Genomic DNA, 16,485 nt, shown 5'->3' on the forward strand with positions numbered 1-16,485 from the left:
CTCAGTCTGCCAGAAGCAGAAACAGTGGCTGGGACTAGCGCATGAATTCTGGTTCCTGCTGCCTGTTAAGTGAATTGGTGAACTGAGGTGTGGTTATCAAACTGGTCAGAGTTCCCACTTCTTATTTTAATGGTGGGCGGCGCAGAGTGATAGGAGTCCATTCAAATCATGTGTACTTAGTCTGCCCAGACATCTTTTACTATTAGTTTTGGTCAGAGTTAAAATACAGTTGAACTGTGTTACGAGAAAATCATGAAATATAGGGTAGGGCAAGTTGCCTGTAATGAGTATTTGAGCTCTTATCCTACTGCTTGCTAAACATCTTACTTCCCCTGCCTCAGGCCAGAGTTTTAGTTGGATGCACAGGACATCTAGACAGACTTCTCCATGACGTATGCAAAATGGAGCGCTCCCACTATTCAGTTTTCTTTTCTTTTTAGACCCCAAAACAGCAGGTTCTGCGTCCCAATGTCATCAGATCCGCTGCGAAGTGGCAAGGTGTGAACCAGCTGGGAGAAGTATCTAAGGGTGACATGGCATTGAAGAGCTTACATCTGCAAGAGGGGATTCGGCCTTTTGTGGTGTGCCAGAGAACCCATTGTAACCACATGGGGGAGAATGGTGCAGGGCCAAGCAGAGACAAGAATGGAAACCATGCCTCACAGCTGCCTGGACCCTCTGAACACTGTAGGCACAGGGTTGAAAGAGGGGGTGATTCAGAGCCTGGGCCAAGTGTGGTTCAAGCAATAAAGACAAGTCCAAGTCCCAGTGGTGAAAGGGAAATAATCAACCTGGAGGAAGCTGGCTTCCTACCTAAATGGGAGGAAAATCTGGAAGTACGGGACCAGGAGGATGAAGACCTGGATCAACACCTCTTACAAAACCTCAGAGGAGCAATTGCTGCTGCAGCAGCTGCAAGCAGACAGGCCACCAGAGACAACAGTCGGTTGGATCATCCTTATTTCCAGCCTGTAGACAATGAGCCACGTACTGTAGCAAGCTGTTGTGCTCCGCAGCAAGGGCAGCCTGAAGCAGAACTGGGATCTTTGCTAAGGGCATACCGGGAGGAGAACCCTGGGCCAGCCTTTCCCAGACCTGAACCACAACAGGATGGGATTCCAGGCCCAGCTTCTCCTCAACCAGCTCATCCACCAGAGGAAATGAGAGGCCAGTGGGCAGCAATAGACAATGAACAGCCAGGCCCAGCCTTCCCTGCACAGGGATCACATGAGCCTGGCTCTGGTAACGTTCCAGAGCAAGGAGCTGCTGGGCAGGACGAAGACCTCACTGCCCTGCTCATCAAAGAAACAGTAAGTATTCTGTGTGCTGTGTTAGCTTAGGAAGTCACCACATTCACTTGCCCACACTGTGCATTTATAGCCTTTAAAAATGATTGGGATTTTTGACAGAACATGTCCTGATACAGCACTTCACGAGTTCAAAGCACAGCTCCCATTGATTTCAGTTGCAACTGTGAGTGCCTGTTACCTTGTCAAATCAGACCCCAGGGTCTCAAGTTGGACACCCAGAAAATGAACACACAATTAGTGACCACTTGTGAAAAGTTAGGCAAAAGTCATTTAAACTGAATATATCTCACAGGAACTCTGTGGCAGTGGCAGGGATTGAATTCAGTTCTCCAGGGTAGCATTCATCTATCCTTACCATGAGACCCTCCTGCCTCGTTCACTACATGTTTTTTGACTTCAGCAACAAATGAATCCAGGGTCCTACAGACATGTCTCCTTTACTACACAGCCCTGATTCATCTTCAGAGCAGTTTCATTCTGTGCACTGAATGAAGCAGAGGACCTGTGGAAATAATAGTATGTGATCCTGCAATTATAGACTGCATTATAATGCATAAAACAAAGGGGCTGAATTAAGGTTGCCTGGGCAACCTTAATTCTAGCATTTCCTAACGTCTGAGTGCCTGAGTTGGCATCCTTAATACTGTTCTTTTTAATATAGAGTTGTTGAGTGTAACTTCCTAAATTTTTTAAAAAGCCATCTGAAAAACAAATTCCATCATGTGGCATCATATTGACATTCACATGGGTCATCAGCAGGATTGACACCTTTAGATCCATCTCACTTGAGCCAAAAGAGTAAATGATAGCAGTAGAAGGTTGTCATCCTCTATGTGGACTAGCACTAGAAGTGGATGAGACTCTTTGCCAGTAGCTTTCACAGATGTCTGACAGCAGAGGAATGGTGAGACTTGGGAATCTTGGGTTCTGTTCCCAGTTCTGAAGGAGTGTGTTCTCTAGTGGGCACAGATTCTCCTGCTCATTTCCCTCAAGTTTGACTCCCTTCCTTCTCCCCCATCCTCTTTGCCCTGTCCCAGTCCTGCCTTCTTGTCCCAATCTCCTTGCCCAGCCAATCCTAGTCTCACCTCTCCAGACTTCCCATCCCACTCCCAGTCTCCTTGCACAGCTGTTTCCAGATTTCCCTCCCCATCCCCTGCCACATCCAGCTCCTGTCTCCTCTCCATTCAAATTAGGCAACTTTCTCCTCCATCCTGCCTAGGCTAAGCTGGAGGGGTGAGGGTGTCATTCAGAGCACAGGTTTCAGAGTAACAGCCGTGTTAGTCTGTATTCGCAAAAAGAAAAGGAGTGCTTGTGGCACCTTAGAGACTAACCAATTTATTTGAGCATGAGCTTTCGTGAGCTACAGCTCACTTCATCGGATGCATACCGTGGAAACTGCAGCAGACTTTATATATACACAGAGAATATGAAACAATACCTCCTCCCACCCCACTGTCCTGCTGGTAATAGCTTATCTAAAGTGATCATCAGGTTGGGCCATTTCCAGCACAAATCCAGGTTTTCTCACCCCCCCCACCCCCTCCCCCCACAAATTCACTCTCCTGCTGGTGATAGCCCATCCAAAGTGACAACTCTTTACACAATGTGCATGATAATCAAGTTGGGCCATTTCCTGCACAAATCCAGGTTCTCTCACCCCCCTCCCAAAAACCACACACACAAACTCGCTATCCTGCTGGTAATAGCTCATCCAAAGTGACCATTCTCCCTACAATGTGCATGATAATTAAGGTGGGCCATTTCCAGCACAAATCCAGGTTTTCTCACATCCCCCCCACCCCCATACACACACAAACTCACTCTCCTGCTGGTAATAGCTCATCCAAACTGACCACTCTCCAAGTTTAAATCCAAGTTAAACCAGAACATCTGGGGGGGGGGGGCGGGTAGGAAAAAACAAGAGGAAATAGGCTACCTTGCATAATGACTTAGCCACTTTGGATGGGCTATCACCAGCAGGAGAGTGAATTTGTGTGTGGGGGGGTGGAGGGTGAGAAAACCTGGATTTGTGCTGGAAATGGCCCAACCTGATGATCACTTTAGATAAGCTATTACCAGCAGGACAGTGGGGTGGGAGGGAGGTATTGTTTCATATTCTCTGTGTATATATAAAGTCTGCTGCAGTTTCCACGGTATGCATCCGATGAAGTGAGCTGTAGCTCACGAAAGCTCATGCTCAAATAAATTGGTTAGTCTCTAAGGTGCCACAAGTACTCCTTTTCTTTATTCAGAGCACAGGAGATACAGGCTTCCTGTGCTCATTTCTGATGCCTCATCCTGGTCCAGCCTGCAGCCCCCCAGATCTGCAATTGCAGGGGAAGTCCTGCCCACATGCAAACTGGAGCATGCCTAGTGCAGACAGATTATTTGGGAATTTTACCTGTGAAGCTCTAGCAAGTGCCTAATGAGCATGTGCAAACTGACTCCTCCTCCTAATTCTCCCAACCCCCCCCAAAAACTTATTATTTGGCCAAATTTGGATGGATTTTCATGGGGATGGAAAAAGGCGCAAAGGTCACCCCCTGCCAGATTTCAGTTTCCTGCTCCAAAGCATGGAGGTTCCAGGGGTTTTGAAACAAAATGTCACCAGAAATCTTTTAACATGGGCAAAATGTATTTTTCCCTAGCGTCATTTTGGGGATGCTGAGCCATTCTGGCTGAAATTTTCCAAAACACTTAGCCAGAGGTAGACGCTTGGCATGTAAATTTCATCGCAAACAGTTTTACAAAGTTTCATAAGCAACTGAAAACAGGGTCATACAATGGGGAAGGAGTGTCAGGTAACTTTAGGAAAAGGTGGGGCTGGTAGGACTGCCTATAATAAGAACATAAAATCATGACCCTAACTTGATACTGGAAAACCATCCTTTGTTTATAGCTTTATATTCCTTACCCCACCCTTTTTCTGTGTTGTCTTCTGTGATTGTAAGCCCTTCAGGACAGTTATGGTCTTCTACTTCATGTGTACAATGCCTAGTGGAATGGAGCGGTCATCTAAGCTCTGCAACAATAAGAGATTGTGCTACAATCTGGAGGCAGAAATACTCCTTATCCCCTGGCATATTTTAATCTCTCCTCATATGGAGGCTGTTCTGTAACCGTAATCACTTTTGTTGCCCTTCTCTGTACCGTTTCCAATTCTAATATATCTTTTTTGAGATGAGGTGAACATAAGAACCGCCACACTGGGTCAGACAGAAGGCCCATCTAGCCCAATATTCTGTCTTCCGACAGTGGCCGATGCCAGGTGCCCTAGAGGGAATGAACAGAACAGGGAATCATCAAGAAATCCATCCCCTGTTGCCCATTCCCAGCTTCCAGCAAACCAGAACTGCATGCATTACTCAGGGTCTGAGTGTACCATGGATTTATATAGTGGCATTATGATATTATCTGTCTTATCTATCCATTTCCTAATAGTTTCTAACATTGTTAGCTTTTTTTGACTGCTGCTTCACATTGAGTTTCAGAGAACTATTCACAATGACCTCAAGATCTATCTTGAGTGGTAACAGCTAATTTAAACCCCATCATTTTGTATGTATAGTTGGGATTCTGTTTTTCCATGTGCATTACTTTACATTTATCAACACTGAATTTCTTCTTCCATTTTGTTGCCCAGTCACACGGTTTTGTGAGATCCCTTTGTGCTTCTTCACAGTTCCCTTTGGGCTTAACTTTGGATATGACATAAAGTTGACTTTTGTTCTTGAACTACTATGGTTTTTTACAGTCTTGCAAGTCAAAATGCTGTACATGATCAGGTTTACTCTCCCTATCCCTTCAGGGATAGGGTGGTGCCTTTTGTAAGGAGAATGCTGGAAAAACTTTGTACAAAAACCATAAGAAATGTTCGGTCTTCTCAGTTCTGGTTTATCTTAGCACTGACAGACACCTGGGTGCTTGGAGTGCACTCCTTTTACTGATTGTGTTTCAGGGCGTTGCGTGTCTTAGCAGAAAAGATTAAACTACTTAGGACAGGAAACTGTTAAACAATAGCTACACTTGCTTCATAGAGCCTTCCTTCAGTACTACCCCCCAGTGTGTCCAAGGGTAGCTGGCCTAACTTCTTGTGCAAAGGGATGGGTGGGTGTGGTGAGTAGATAGTGAATGCGGGAACCTAAACTCTATAGTTGCCACTCTCCAGGCTGGTTAAGCTTAAATTTTCTCATAGAAGATGCTCTGACACCTGAAGGAGGGGACAAGCTAGCTAAGTTATATATGTTCTGTTCCTACTGATATTGCTGCTAGGTTTTTTCTATTACTTTAATTTCCAATATAACAAACCTCTTGCTTTTCCCACCATAGGAAGCAAGATTCCCAGATGTGAGGAAAGAGTATGTTGAGGAATTAATTCACATCAAGAACTGTTATGACCTAAATGTGTAAGTACGGAGCGGAGAGTCCGAGCTTCTCACATAGCAGTAAATTGGTTAATGGAACTGTTTGTTCATGAAATAACAAATAAGTTGGCTACAGTCATAGATTTGTTGTCCTGACCCTAGTCATATTGCTTCAAAATGTGCCGGGGAGGAAGTCTGCATTGCCATGAGTGTCTAGAAGCACAGATCCTTCCTTAATCGTAACAGAACCCTTCTTGAAAACAAAGCCTCCCCCACTCCTGGTATTGTCCCTGCTCAGCAAAACCGGCTGCCATTACGTTCTAGCTCCACCAACCTTATTCTTGGTAATATGAAAAATATTCTGCCTTCAGCTTTTCTATTCATTCAAGTCTTTCTGTGTCACAGCTAGAGTTGTTTAATTGCTAACAAACTTCTAGAAAAATGCAGGTAGGTATCTCGGCTGCAGTAAAGCACAGAGATGACTTTTTTTGTAAAGCATTGCTCAAAGGAGACTGAATTATTCCAGAACGCCTAAAGCTCTCTCGCTACGTTAGAAATACCCCTTCAGGTACAAGTAGCGCTTAAAATAATACTTTTCTGGGTTCTTGGCAAAATTGAGTAGTATGTTGGTACCTTGTATCATCTCACTTTTGGAATGTTCTTAGTATCACAAAGTTAAAAAGTCTTATTAGGTCATGCAGGATTGTGCTCTGCAAAATATTTTTCTAGGACATTATTCAGCCTGGTTTTGAATGTCCTGGCACAGAGGTTTCCATTCCTTCCCTTGGGAAATACTCCGCAGCCTACAGGATCTCATGTTCAGGAAGATGTTTTGTTACATTCCCTCAAGCTGGTAGTTCCTTAAATATATTCCATTGCTTCTAAATAGACATTTAGATAGTTTCTTTCCATCCTTCATGTTTATACCCTTAATATTTACAGACTGTCCTGATGTATTACTAGCTTTCCTCCCCCTGTTGCTTTAAAAATGTCAGTGGATGGGCTTGACTTTCCTTTGCCTATCTGATTTGAAAAGAGTTTCCTGTTTGTTCCTGCACTCCAGCTTGTGACAAACTGGACATGTACTCCTTATAAAGCTGACACTATGTCCTGGACTCGCCACCTGATGCTTTGATGCGGTTTTCCGTAACACTGCAGTGGCATGTCCTATTAGATTTTTCTCTAAATATTTTCTATATACATGACAAAACTAACATGTCCTGGGTTGATAGTGTTAACTTCATAAATATCAGTTGCTGGTAGCCTAGAACTTGAGCAAAACTTTGGCAAGTAAAACCAGTCCGAGGATTGTTAAATTATTTTGCCAATTGCGTTGGTGGCTCCAGAAAAATTATTCTATGTTAAACACTGTATTTGAGATCTCTCTTGATCACCGTAGGATCAAAATGCCACTGAACACTGAGTAAAGAACAATGTACTTCATTAACGCAGCACCACCCTCTTCCTCATTTCCTTGCTGAAATCTTGACAACTAGGCAGTTGAGGAGTCTAATGTCTTGGTATCAGCAGAACTGGATAAGTTGCAGGATTTTGAAAGAAGAGAAAGTGGCTCCAAGTATTTTCCTTCATCAGCATGGGTCTGTAGCGTAGAGCCTATCAGTATGGCCTGAAGATGCCCTTTCACAGTCTAAAACATGTTAAAACTGATTAGTAAGCAAAGCAAAAATTGAAAATAATGGTCAGTAGCTGGAGTGTTCACAATCTTTTATATGAGGATAGTTCTTGCCTGGCTAAACAAGACAATTAATTGAACAATATCAGGATGCATGAATCTACAAGTTATGTGGAACCATAATTAGGACAGTCAGCAATGAACCTAGGATGTTCAATACATAATAGTCCTAGAATTCCAAGTCTGCCACAATAGCTGTTTGTGCTTTAAGATCTCTCCACCAGAGACAAGAGTTTGGGACTTTGGCTTCCCTAATAGAAGCCACTAATTTCTCACTTTCCTATCCATGCTTTGAAGCATCCTTTCCCCATCAGTCTCCTATCATTGAGTCAAATTACCCATATTATCCTGCAAGGGTTCAATAGAGTTAAACTCCAATTTTAGCTTATAGGACCCTATTGATCTAGGACAAATGAGGTGAGTGGGTGTTTATCCAGTAAGCACTCAAAAATATCTGCTCTGTAGTGCATGGGTGACTGACGGGTCAAGAAAGGCTTCTTGCCTGTATTTTTATTCCTTTTAATAAGCTATCTTTTGGGTTGTCATCACATCTTTTGTGTTGGAATAAGTAGGTCAGAGCACTGATCAGCCTTACTTACTTTCATCTCAATGGCATGTCAAGCTGAAATGTAATAAATAAGAGGGGCCAGATTTGGGCTATGACAAGGCTCTTCATGGGCTTGATGTCCTCTGGTGCAGGTACACTACAGCATGCTCACTGCATAGAGGGGCCCATTTAGCTAATTGTTAGGCATATTGAAGGTTAACTTCGCTGAAAATTCTAGGCACCCAAATGACAGAATAATTAAAATGTAAACTGATTGTTCCACAATTAAAATTGTTACATTTCAGCTGCTCTGGCTTGAGCTCTGTGAAATTTCCATTTCACTGGACATCAGCAGTTTTTAAAAAAATGGCAAGTGCTGTCAAATGTATACAATGCCGTGGCATGAAGCTGTTTTCTAAGACGGACATATTAAAAAATGTCCTCTGACATACAAGATAAAATGTAAACATCCCACTTAGCAGGGTACCATATATCGTAAATTTTCATTTGCGGACACTTTTGATTGACTGAGCTTATTTTCTGGTCAATATGTCGGTGCCTAATATAACTCTTCGCTTTGAGTGTGAGAGTTGGACTAAAATAACAGTGTTGTGAGGGTGGGAAAGTGTTGCATTTGAACTGGCTTTTTTTAAAAAAGCCCCTCTTTTGATCGCAAACGTGAGTTGTTAGCATTGGCTGGCTCTAGGAAGAATGTTATCTAGCTGGTTATCTAGTTATCTAGGCTGTTATCTAGCACCTTTCATTCAAAGATTTCTGTGCTTTACAAACATTAACTGTTCCTCTGAGCACCTCTGAGATAGGTTTTATCCCATTGTGTGGATGGAGAGACTAAGGAACTGTTTGTGTGACTCTGACTGGCCATGCTAGTTTTGGCATGTGTGTCTACACTGCGATAAACTTGCGGCACCGAGTCTCAGAGCCCAGGTCAGCTGGCTCTGGCTGCGGGAGTATAAATTGCAGCACCGATGATTGAGCTTGGCCTGGAGCCTGAGCTCCGAGACCCCGTGAGGGGTGGGAGCATCTCAGATAGGGTGACCTGATGTCCTGATTTTATAGGGACGGTCCCGGTATTTGGGGTTTTGTCTTATATAGGCTCCTGTTATACCCCACCCCGTCCTGTTTTTTTCACGCTTGCTGTCTGGTTACCCTAATCTCAGAGCCAGGCTCCAGGCTGAGCCTGAACATCTACACTGCAGTTTTATAGCCCTGCAGCCTCAGTCTTGCAAGCCCAAGTCAGCTGGCCTGGGCCGGCCACAGCCATGCTATGCATCTTTTGCCACAGTATAGTCATAACCTCAGTAACAGAGCTGGCAATATGTCATTGAGTTCTGATTCACAGTTCTTTACTCTGATCACTACAACCCATCTCCTCTCTAGGTATAGGTTCTGAAATCTTCTCCTCACAGCTCTGGCAACGTATATGCCCTGATGACTGTTTGCCGTGGCCTTTTCTGAGCAAAAGCTTGTAGTTAAGCTAAACTGAAACTTTTTCATCTGCCAAATTCGTGATCACTAGTAGTAGAACCTCTGCTGCCTTGGACTTGGAGTGAAGTATGTGGCTTATTTTTAAAACAAACAGATTTTAAATATGCCTTAAACAGTTGTAGCTAAACCAGTTCCTAACATGGTCTAGACAGTGCCTGTGTGACTTAAACCTTATTGCAGTGAAACCCATGTTCAGAGCATGTACCCTCCATTCAAACCAAGTTTACACATAGTTAAATCCTCCAACCTCCATCTGTCCTCACACAGAAACAGAGAAGAAACCAAGATTTGAAACAGATCTCCGGCTTGGAAAGGCTGGTGCAGGGCTGGTGCAACACCTTGTGCTCTTGGATTTCTTTAATCTTAAAACAAAACTTTCAAAAGGTGTTTTTGTACTAGCTGAAACAGCAACCACTGGGTTTGCGCTTGTGCTGCATGCATGGTGGCTGTTACTCTTCCCTATTCAATCTCTGTGCTGTTAGTTCTGCAATGAAGCGCAAATTAAAAAGTAGTAAATGTTTTTTATTTGAAATCAAAAGTGATTTGAAAGAAGGTGCCTAATTTAACATGGCCACTTTTCTGGCCATAGCTGCCCTTAAATGTAGTGACGTAAGTCATATTTGCCATCTCCTTTCTGGTATGGAAATAATTATGATGTTAACTCATCTGTGTGAACTGAACTTCAGGGTCAAGTAAAAGAATGTTCAAATGTTTGAACAATAAATAAAAGCGAGTGGATTTGTCTTTCAAATCATCCTGGCGGTAGTTTATTCTAACCTGAAATGCCGTCTTTTAGCCTGTGGTGCCCAGCTGTAGCATATCCATAGAACTTCTTAATTTGAAGAAGCTAAATTTGAAAATCGGGGTAGCCGTGTTAGTCTGTATGCACAAAAACAACGAGGAGTCCGGTGGCGCCATAAAGACTGACTAAGATTTATTTGGGCATAAGCTTTCGTGGGTAAAAAATCCACTTCATTCTAAAATTTAAGAATGTATGCAGGGATGTGGGCTCACAAACCCACAAGTAACTACACTTATCTTTGCAGACTTTGTAATTTTCTTCTGGAAAATCCAGATTATCCAAAGAAGGAAGGCAGAGTGGTTTTAAATCCCAATAGCAGCCTGCTCGCCAGCCAAGATGAGACAAAGGCAAGTGAGAAGTGTCTTCATATCTAATATGCATCCCAGCAAACATATTTGATTTGGGCTGCTTTCAGTAAAAGCTTTTCCTTTCGGTACGTTTGTGCAATGAAGCCCTGATCCCTGATTGGGGGTCATTTGGTATATCTGTAATATAAGTAATTCTATCCAAAGCATGCTTGTAAAATGACTTCCAAAGGGCTTTCTTCCATTGGGTATTGTGCATTCCTAGTTCTTGCCAGTTTATCCCTTCAAATGTACTGTACAAGACTGCACCACACGCAATCTCCTTCCATCAAGGAGAAATGGAAAGTACCCTAACTCCTTCAATCCTCGTCAGTAGGTGATTGATATTAATATGGAGTGCTTCTGCATACCTAGCTCCTTTGAGTATGAAGTAGACTGAAATTCTAATCTTCTTCTCGTGTGGCATTGGAGCACTGCCATTCAGCCACTAGACTGGCTAGCTGCTTCAGTGTATTTCCCCACTTTATTTCCATCAAAAGTAACTGGAAAGGTTCCTTGTCTCCCCATTGGCTGCTTTCCTTTTATTTAAGTAGATCTCAAATGGTTATACATGGGCTAGTCGGCATAGAGATTAAGTCTCATGCTTCTGAGAACAGAGCAAATCTTAATCCTACTCAGATGAACCCACTGATCATTAGAATAATCTAATTCTACACAAACTGTGCACACACTCAGAACAGTCAGTTTAGTTCTGTGTGATCTTGCCAGTGTTCGCTCATCACTGCTGAAAGAGGAAAACCTTTTTATTTTTAAAAGGTCAGGCTTGCATTAACTCCTGTTTTAATGTTCTCTCCAGGTGCCTAAAGTGGATTACTTTGACTTTTCCAAACTCGCCCCACTTGATCAACGATGCTTTATCCAAGCAGCTGACCTCCTTATGGCCGACTTCAAAATGCTAAGCAGTCAGGACATCAAGTGGGCACTACATGAACTCAAGGGACACTATGCAATCACACGAAAGGTTCTTCAGTCAGATTCTGTTTTTCTTTCCAAGGCTGCCTATCCCTGGCGCTGGAAGGGGGAAGCATGGTGCCTTTGTTTGCACCATCGGCTAGTATTAAAAATGCTCCTTTATTTGGAGTGCAATTGATCTTCAGATCAGTGGCTGGTAGGAAATGGCTGATTTTGTGAAATTTCTGAAGTATCCCATCCTGCTGCTGATGCTGTTATGCTTCTCCCAGAATACAGAGTTATTGGGGGTGCTGTCTAGTTAGTGGTGATACAACATAGCCTGTCCCGAGGAATATTCCAGGCTTCATGGCCAAAAGGAGGTGTAATTGCCAGTAGAGCCTATGCTAACCAAATCTTAAGACAAACGTGTCAGTTGTATACAAACACAACTTAAACATAACGGAGTGTCACCTCCTAAATTAGATGAGTAACAATCAGATGCGATCAGACCCTTGTGTAACTTACAGCTGATGTGTGAGATCCCTCTCTCCTCACTCATTCTTTTTCTAATAACTTGGGTTATAAAGAATTGGTTGAGGCTGCTGAGCCATTCTGGCCCCCTTAGATTTAGCTTGCATGGTAGTTTCCTTTTAGAAGAATATCCATGTAGCAGAACTGCAGAACAACTCAAAGAAAGTGAGTTCAATGGGCAATACATTTATCTTAGCCTAGTCTAAGTTGTTGCTGGCTAGTGACCAGTTTTGTCTGAAACTGTTAGACCCCCCCCATCTAATACCACAACATTGAAATAAGACTAAACACCTCACCCCTTAGACTAGCTTAATGCTTAAGTAGAAAAGTTTTGCTCCTAGTTGAGTTCAGAGAGAGCATGATATGGCCCTAAAATCTTCACAGATTACCCGCAAAAACATTCTTCAGAATGTGTTACAGACCTCACCCACTACGTTCTGGGCACTGGCATTGCAGCATTATAGTTAGCACTGTAGGGGCGGTTGTATATCGTTCCTCTGCACCTGAACAATACAGCACTCTGTTTCCCACACAGTGTGATCGCCCCATGTCTCTACGGTGGTAGGATGAGTGAAGGAAGGAGAAGCAGACTTATTTCTGAGGCTTTTGCTGCCCTGTCTTCAAGTCAGACTTGAAGGCCCTGTGAATTTTTAGCGCTGTAATGGACGCACACAGTTCTTGTTTTCTTGCAAAGAGTAGTAGAGACTTATCTGGAGCGATTGTGTTAACATCCCTCTTTCCTTGTTTCCTCTTTTCTTTTCTTTTTTTTAGGCCTTTTCTGATGCCCTCAAAAAATGGCAGGAGCTGTCTCCGGAAAACAGTGGGAAGCGAAAAAGGAGGAAAGAAATGAACCAGTTTTCCTACATTGATTTCAAATTTGAGCAAGGTAAGCAGCAGCTGGTGTTTATGGTAGTCTGTGTGCATCTTGCAAGCAGAGCTTACCCACCACAGAAGGTACCATTGTTAGGTGCTCTGACCCTGAAACCTCTATGTTTTCTGCCATTGTCTAGTATAGATGTGAAGATATGATGGTATACATGAATAAATAATATGTCTTTTTGATACAGTACTGCTTCTGAACTCTGAAGTTGTATAATGAGTAGTGGTCTGTCGTGTCACAGGTATAGATAAGGAAACACCCTGAGCTTTGATCTCACTGCCCAGTCCATTCTCATCCTGCTTCTTATCCTGCTTTAGGTGACGTGAAAATTGAGAAGCGGATGTTCTTCTTGGAGAACAAGAGACGGCACTACAGGTCCTACGACAGGCTCTCGCTTCTCCCACCCGTGCAACTGGAGCAGGAGTTCTATGAACAGAAAATTAAAGAGATGGCAGAGGTGAGACTGTCATGAATTGCCCTCATTGTCTGTCTGTCTCCTGCATAAATACACACACCTGAACAAAACACTGAATATCAATTCTTCCTCCTCCCAGTTCCCATTCATGACTTTTTAGAAATGAGCTGTGGTTTGGCACCTTGGGACTAGCCAAGCTAGCAACCTATTCAGAGCTTATTACATGCGTAGGCAGCTAACTACCATTTCTGCCTAGAGTAATCTCCTTACAGCTCACATTTTCACTTGATTTGGGATGCTGAGCTGAAGTTAAAATGTCATTCTGGACCCTCCTTAAGCCAGGGGAGAAGTGTGGTTGGATTTTGCTCCTTGAGTTCTAGGACTGCTCATTCTCTGCCCTAGTAAGCTTTAAACCTCCTCCATTTGGCAGTAACGTGCCTCCTTTCATCACAATACCAGTGGTAAGACTTCCTTTGGAGTTGGTGAATACAGCTCTATAATTAGCAAGCATGGTGCCTGCTGTGCCTACAAGGCAATCTATCTGTAGAACTCCTCTGCCTACCTACATGGAAACTAAAAGCAGAACTCAAACCCAAGTCCGCCAAAGCAGAAACCTGCCACCCGTTACTACAAACTGCCTCTGCTGCTCATATTCTGGGAAAGGACTGAGTTTATATCTTCACACTGACTTGTTGGGGAAAGAATTGCTTTAAAAACTTTATATAAATTGATGGTGTTCCTTTAAAAACAAGGCAGATGCTCTCAATCATCTCTGTAAAAGCCCTTCACTCTGGTATCTGCTCTGCCCATTGGGTCTGCAAGAGCCTGAATTTGCTGACTGTCTGGAATCTGGTTCATAGCAGTGGTGGGTTTAAGAGCAGAGTCTTAAATAGCTTGATAGGTAACTGGAATTGGAATGGTAGGTTGAGCAGTTTGTGGGCAGCCTGTCAAGTGTAACATACTTCTGATGCTTTAAATCTTAAGATTACATAAAAGTGTTTAGTGTCTGGAATGGAGCGTTATTAGTTCAATAATTACAAATGCACATACATGTCTTTGTCAGCATGCAGACTTCCTTCTTGCCCTGCAGATGAACGAGGAGCAGTATCAGAAGGTCAGTAGCTCTGTCACCTGATTTTTGTAATAAGTATTTGCATTTACTCCCTTATTTCTAAGCTGACTTGTCTGGCGTCTCACATACTCCATTCATTTGCTGTAGGATTGTTTTTGCTGAGCTGGCAAAACCCCTAGTGTGTGTGTGTGTGTGTGTGTGTGTGTTTGGCCTGGCTTTTAGAAAAGGGTACCAACAGCTGAGTTCAGGAAGGCAGTATTGATGCATGTAATGAATTGTAGTAACTCATTTGGTTGCTGCTAATAACCTGATTAGCCATGCCAGCACTGCAGTAGATTAGTAATCAGGGTTGCCATTGCTACTCACATTATGACAATTTAAAACAGATGTGCTATTCTTGGAGAGGCTTCTCTTCCATTCGCTATGGGGGGCTTATTGAAATCTGAAAACTTAAGCCTTTCCATTTCAATTAAGAGAGATGATGGTTGGGCTTCTATTCAGCTGCTATGAATTACCTTTTTCCTTTCAATATCCATTACCTTTAAGCTTTGGAGTGCATATTGGCCTTTACAAGGAAGGGACCATGCCTAGTTATCAGTGCCATCGTATCACAGACAGGAACTGTGCAAGCTTCCCTTCTTCTAAAACACTGCTGCCAATGCACCATATTCCTGACCTGTGATATGGATAAATATCCTTTGGGGTAGTTGCAGGCCACTAAACTTGAATCCTAGTCTTCAAATGTGAACGGTGCATTCTGTTCCCTTCCTCCCCTCTAGTGATACTTTTATTCTTCTGTCATTCAAATCCCCTCATTCTTAGCACTTAGGCATACTAGCAAATACACCAAAGTGTGCATGGGTTTGGTAATTGGCTACAGCGATGGCTTGTCCTACATTGCAGTCTGTTAGAGAGTAGTTAGAACTTCCGTTTTTTAACTTTCTTGGGGAATTTAAACTCTAAACAAAGCAACTATTTGACTGTTACAAACTGTAGCTATTCTTGTTAGAAATGCTCATGCCACTTTCAGCTTATTGGGAGTCTCAGACAGGGTGGTAAGGTTGTGTCTCAACCGCACGTGCTAATTTTATGGGTGTCTCATTTATATATTTGCAATAGCCTATTGCTGTTGCTATTTGGGTTGGATGGTGGGGGAATTAATCTTTTTAATGGTTGCAGGATGGTCAGATGATCGAGTGTCGTTGTTGCTATGGGGAATTCGCATTTGAGGAACTGACACAGTGTGCAGATGGTCACTTGTTCTGCAAGGAGTGCCTAATCAAATATGCTCAGGAGGCAGTCTTTGGCTCTGGGAAGGTAAGCGTGTCCCAACGAGAGAATGAAAAGTGGATGGAGGCATGTGTAGGTTCATGTAATCAATAGTGTGAAGTATGTAGGTATGCTGGAGGAATTTGTGAACTTGGTATAACTGCACGTCTTATGAAGTGTTCTATCGTGTGGAACACACTTAGACTTTAGTAGCAAAAAACCAAATTTGTCTTGCCCTCCTGCAGATAGCGAACAACTGCGTACAGGGATCTTTGTCATTGAATTGAATTGAAACTCTCCTTAGCAGTGCTAAATGCACAAAAATTGTTAATGCATGGTTAAGGTTACATAGTTAAGCAAGCGGAATTAAGGTTCTCAAGCAACATTTTTCCCAAAAGTGTGCAGTTGCCCGTATCAGTAGCCAGGCTCAATGGGGTGAGTAAAAGAAAAACAGTGTTTTCACTTTCTTCCTATGTCTTTGCTTCCAAACCAGAGCCGTAACCCAGTTTTGCACAGTGGGGTAGGTTGGTGGCTGGGACTCAAGATTTGAACTCTGAGGCAGAGGTTTTCAAACTGTGGGGTTCGCTCTCCTAAGGGGGCATGGAGGAACCTTTGTGGGAGGGAGAGGGGGCGAGCTGCAATGCCAGGTGGCTCAGACTTTGGCCCCTGCAGCGGGGCTCAGGCTTCAGTGCTTGGGTAGGAAGTGCTGCCTCCACCCCCGACTCACCTCTTTTTTTGGTCTGTGTTGGGGGGGTGCAACCAAAAATTGTAATTCAAAGTGGGGATCAGCTCAAAAAGTTTGAAAACCGCTGCTCTGAGGCATGCAGGGAGTGAAGACTC

At 43.2% G+C, this 16,485-nt stretch overlaps 1 protein-coding gene across 2 annotated transcripts in view; it reads left to right on the forward strand.

Annotated features, from left to right (window-relative positions):
* RNF216 (ring finger protein 216) overlaps positions 1-16,485 on the forward strand; it is a 126,409-nt gene that overhangs the window by 32,543 nt on the left and 77,381 nt on the right. The window contains exons 4-11 of one of the 2 annotated variants that reach the window (XM_048866212.2): positions 441-1,310; positions 5,640-5,716; positions 10,467-10,569; positions 11,384-11,548; positions 12,781-12,895; positions 13,207-13,346; positions 14,368-14,418; positions 15,556-15,693. In XM_048866212.2, the coding sequence (XP_048722169.2) occupies positions 441-1,310; positions 5,640-5,716; positions 10,467-10,569; positions 11,384-11,548; positions 12,781-12,895; positions 13,207-13,346; positions 14,368-14,418; positions 15,556-15,693 (1,659 nt within the window). The remainder of the gene's footprint in view (positions 1-440; positions 1,311-5,639; positions 5,717-10,466; positions 10,570-11,383; positions 11,549-12,780; positions 12,896-13,206; positions 13,347-14,367; positions 14,419-15,555; positions 15,694-16,485) is intronic. The other variant, XM_075117589.1, reaches the window with a different exon arrangement.

This window comes from Caretta caretta, chromosome 10 (genome assembly GCF_965140235.1).
Source record: "Caretta caretta isolate rCarCar2 chromosome 10, rCarCar1.hap1, whole genome shotgun sequence".
NCBI lineage: Eukaryota > Metazoa > Chordata > Testudines > Cheloniidae > Caretta > Caretta caretta.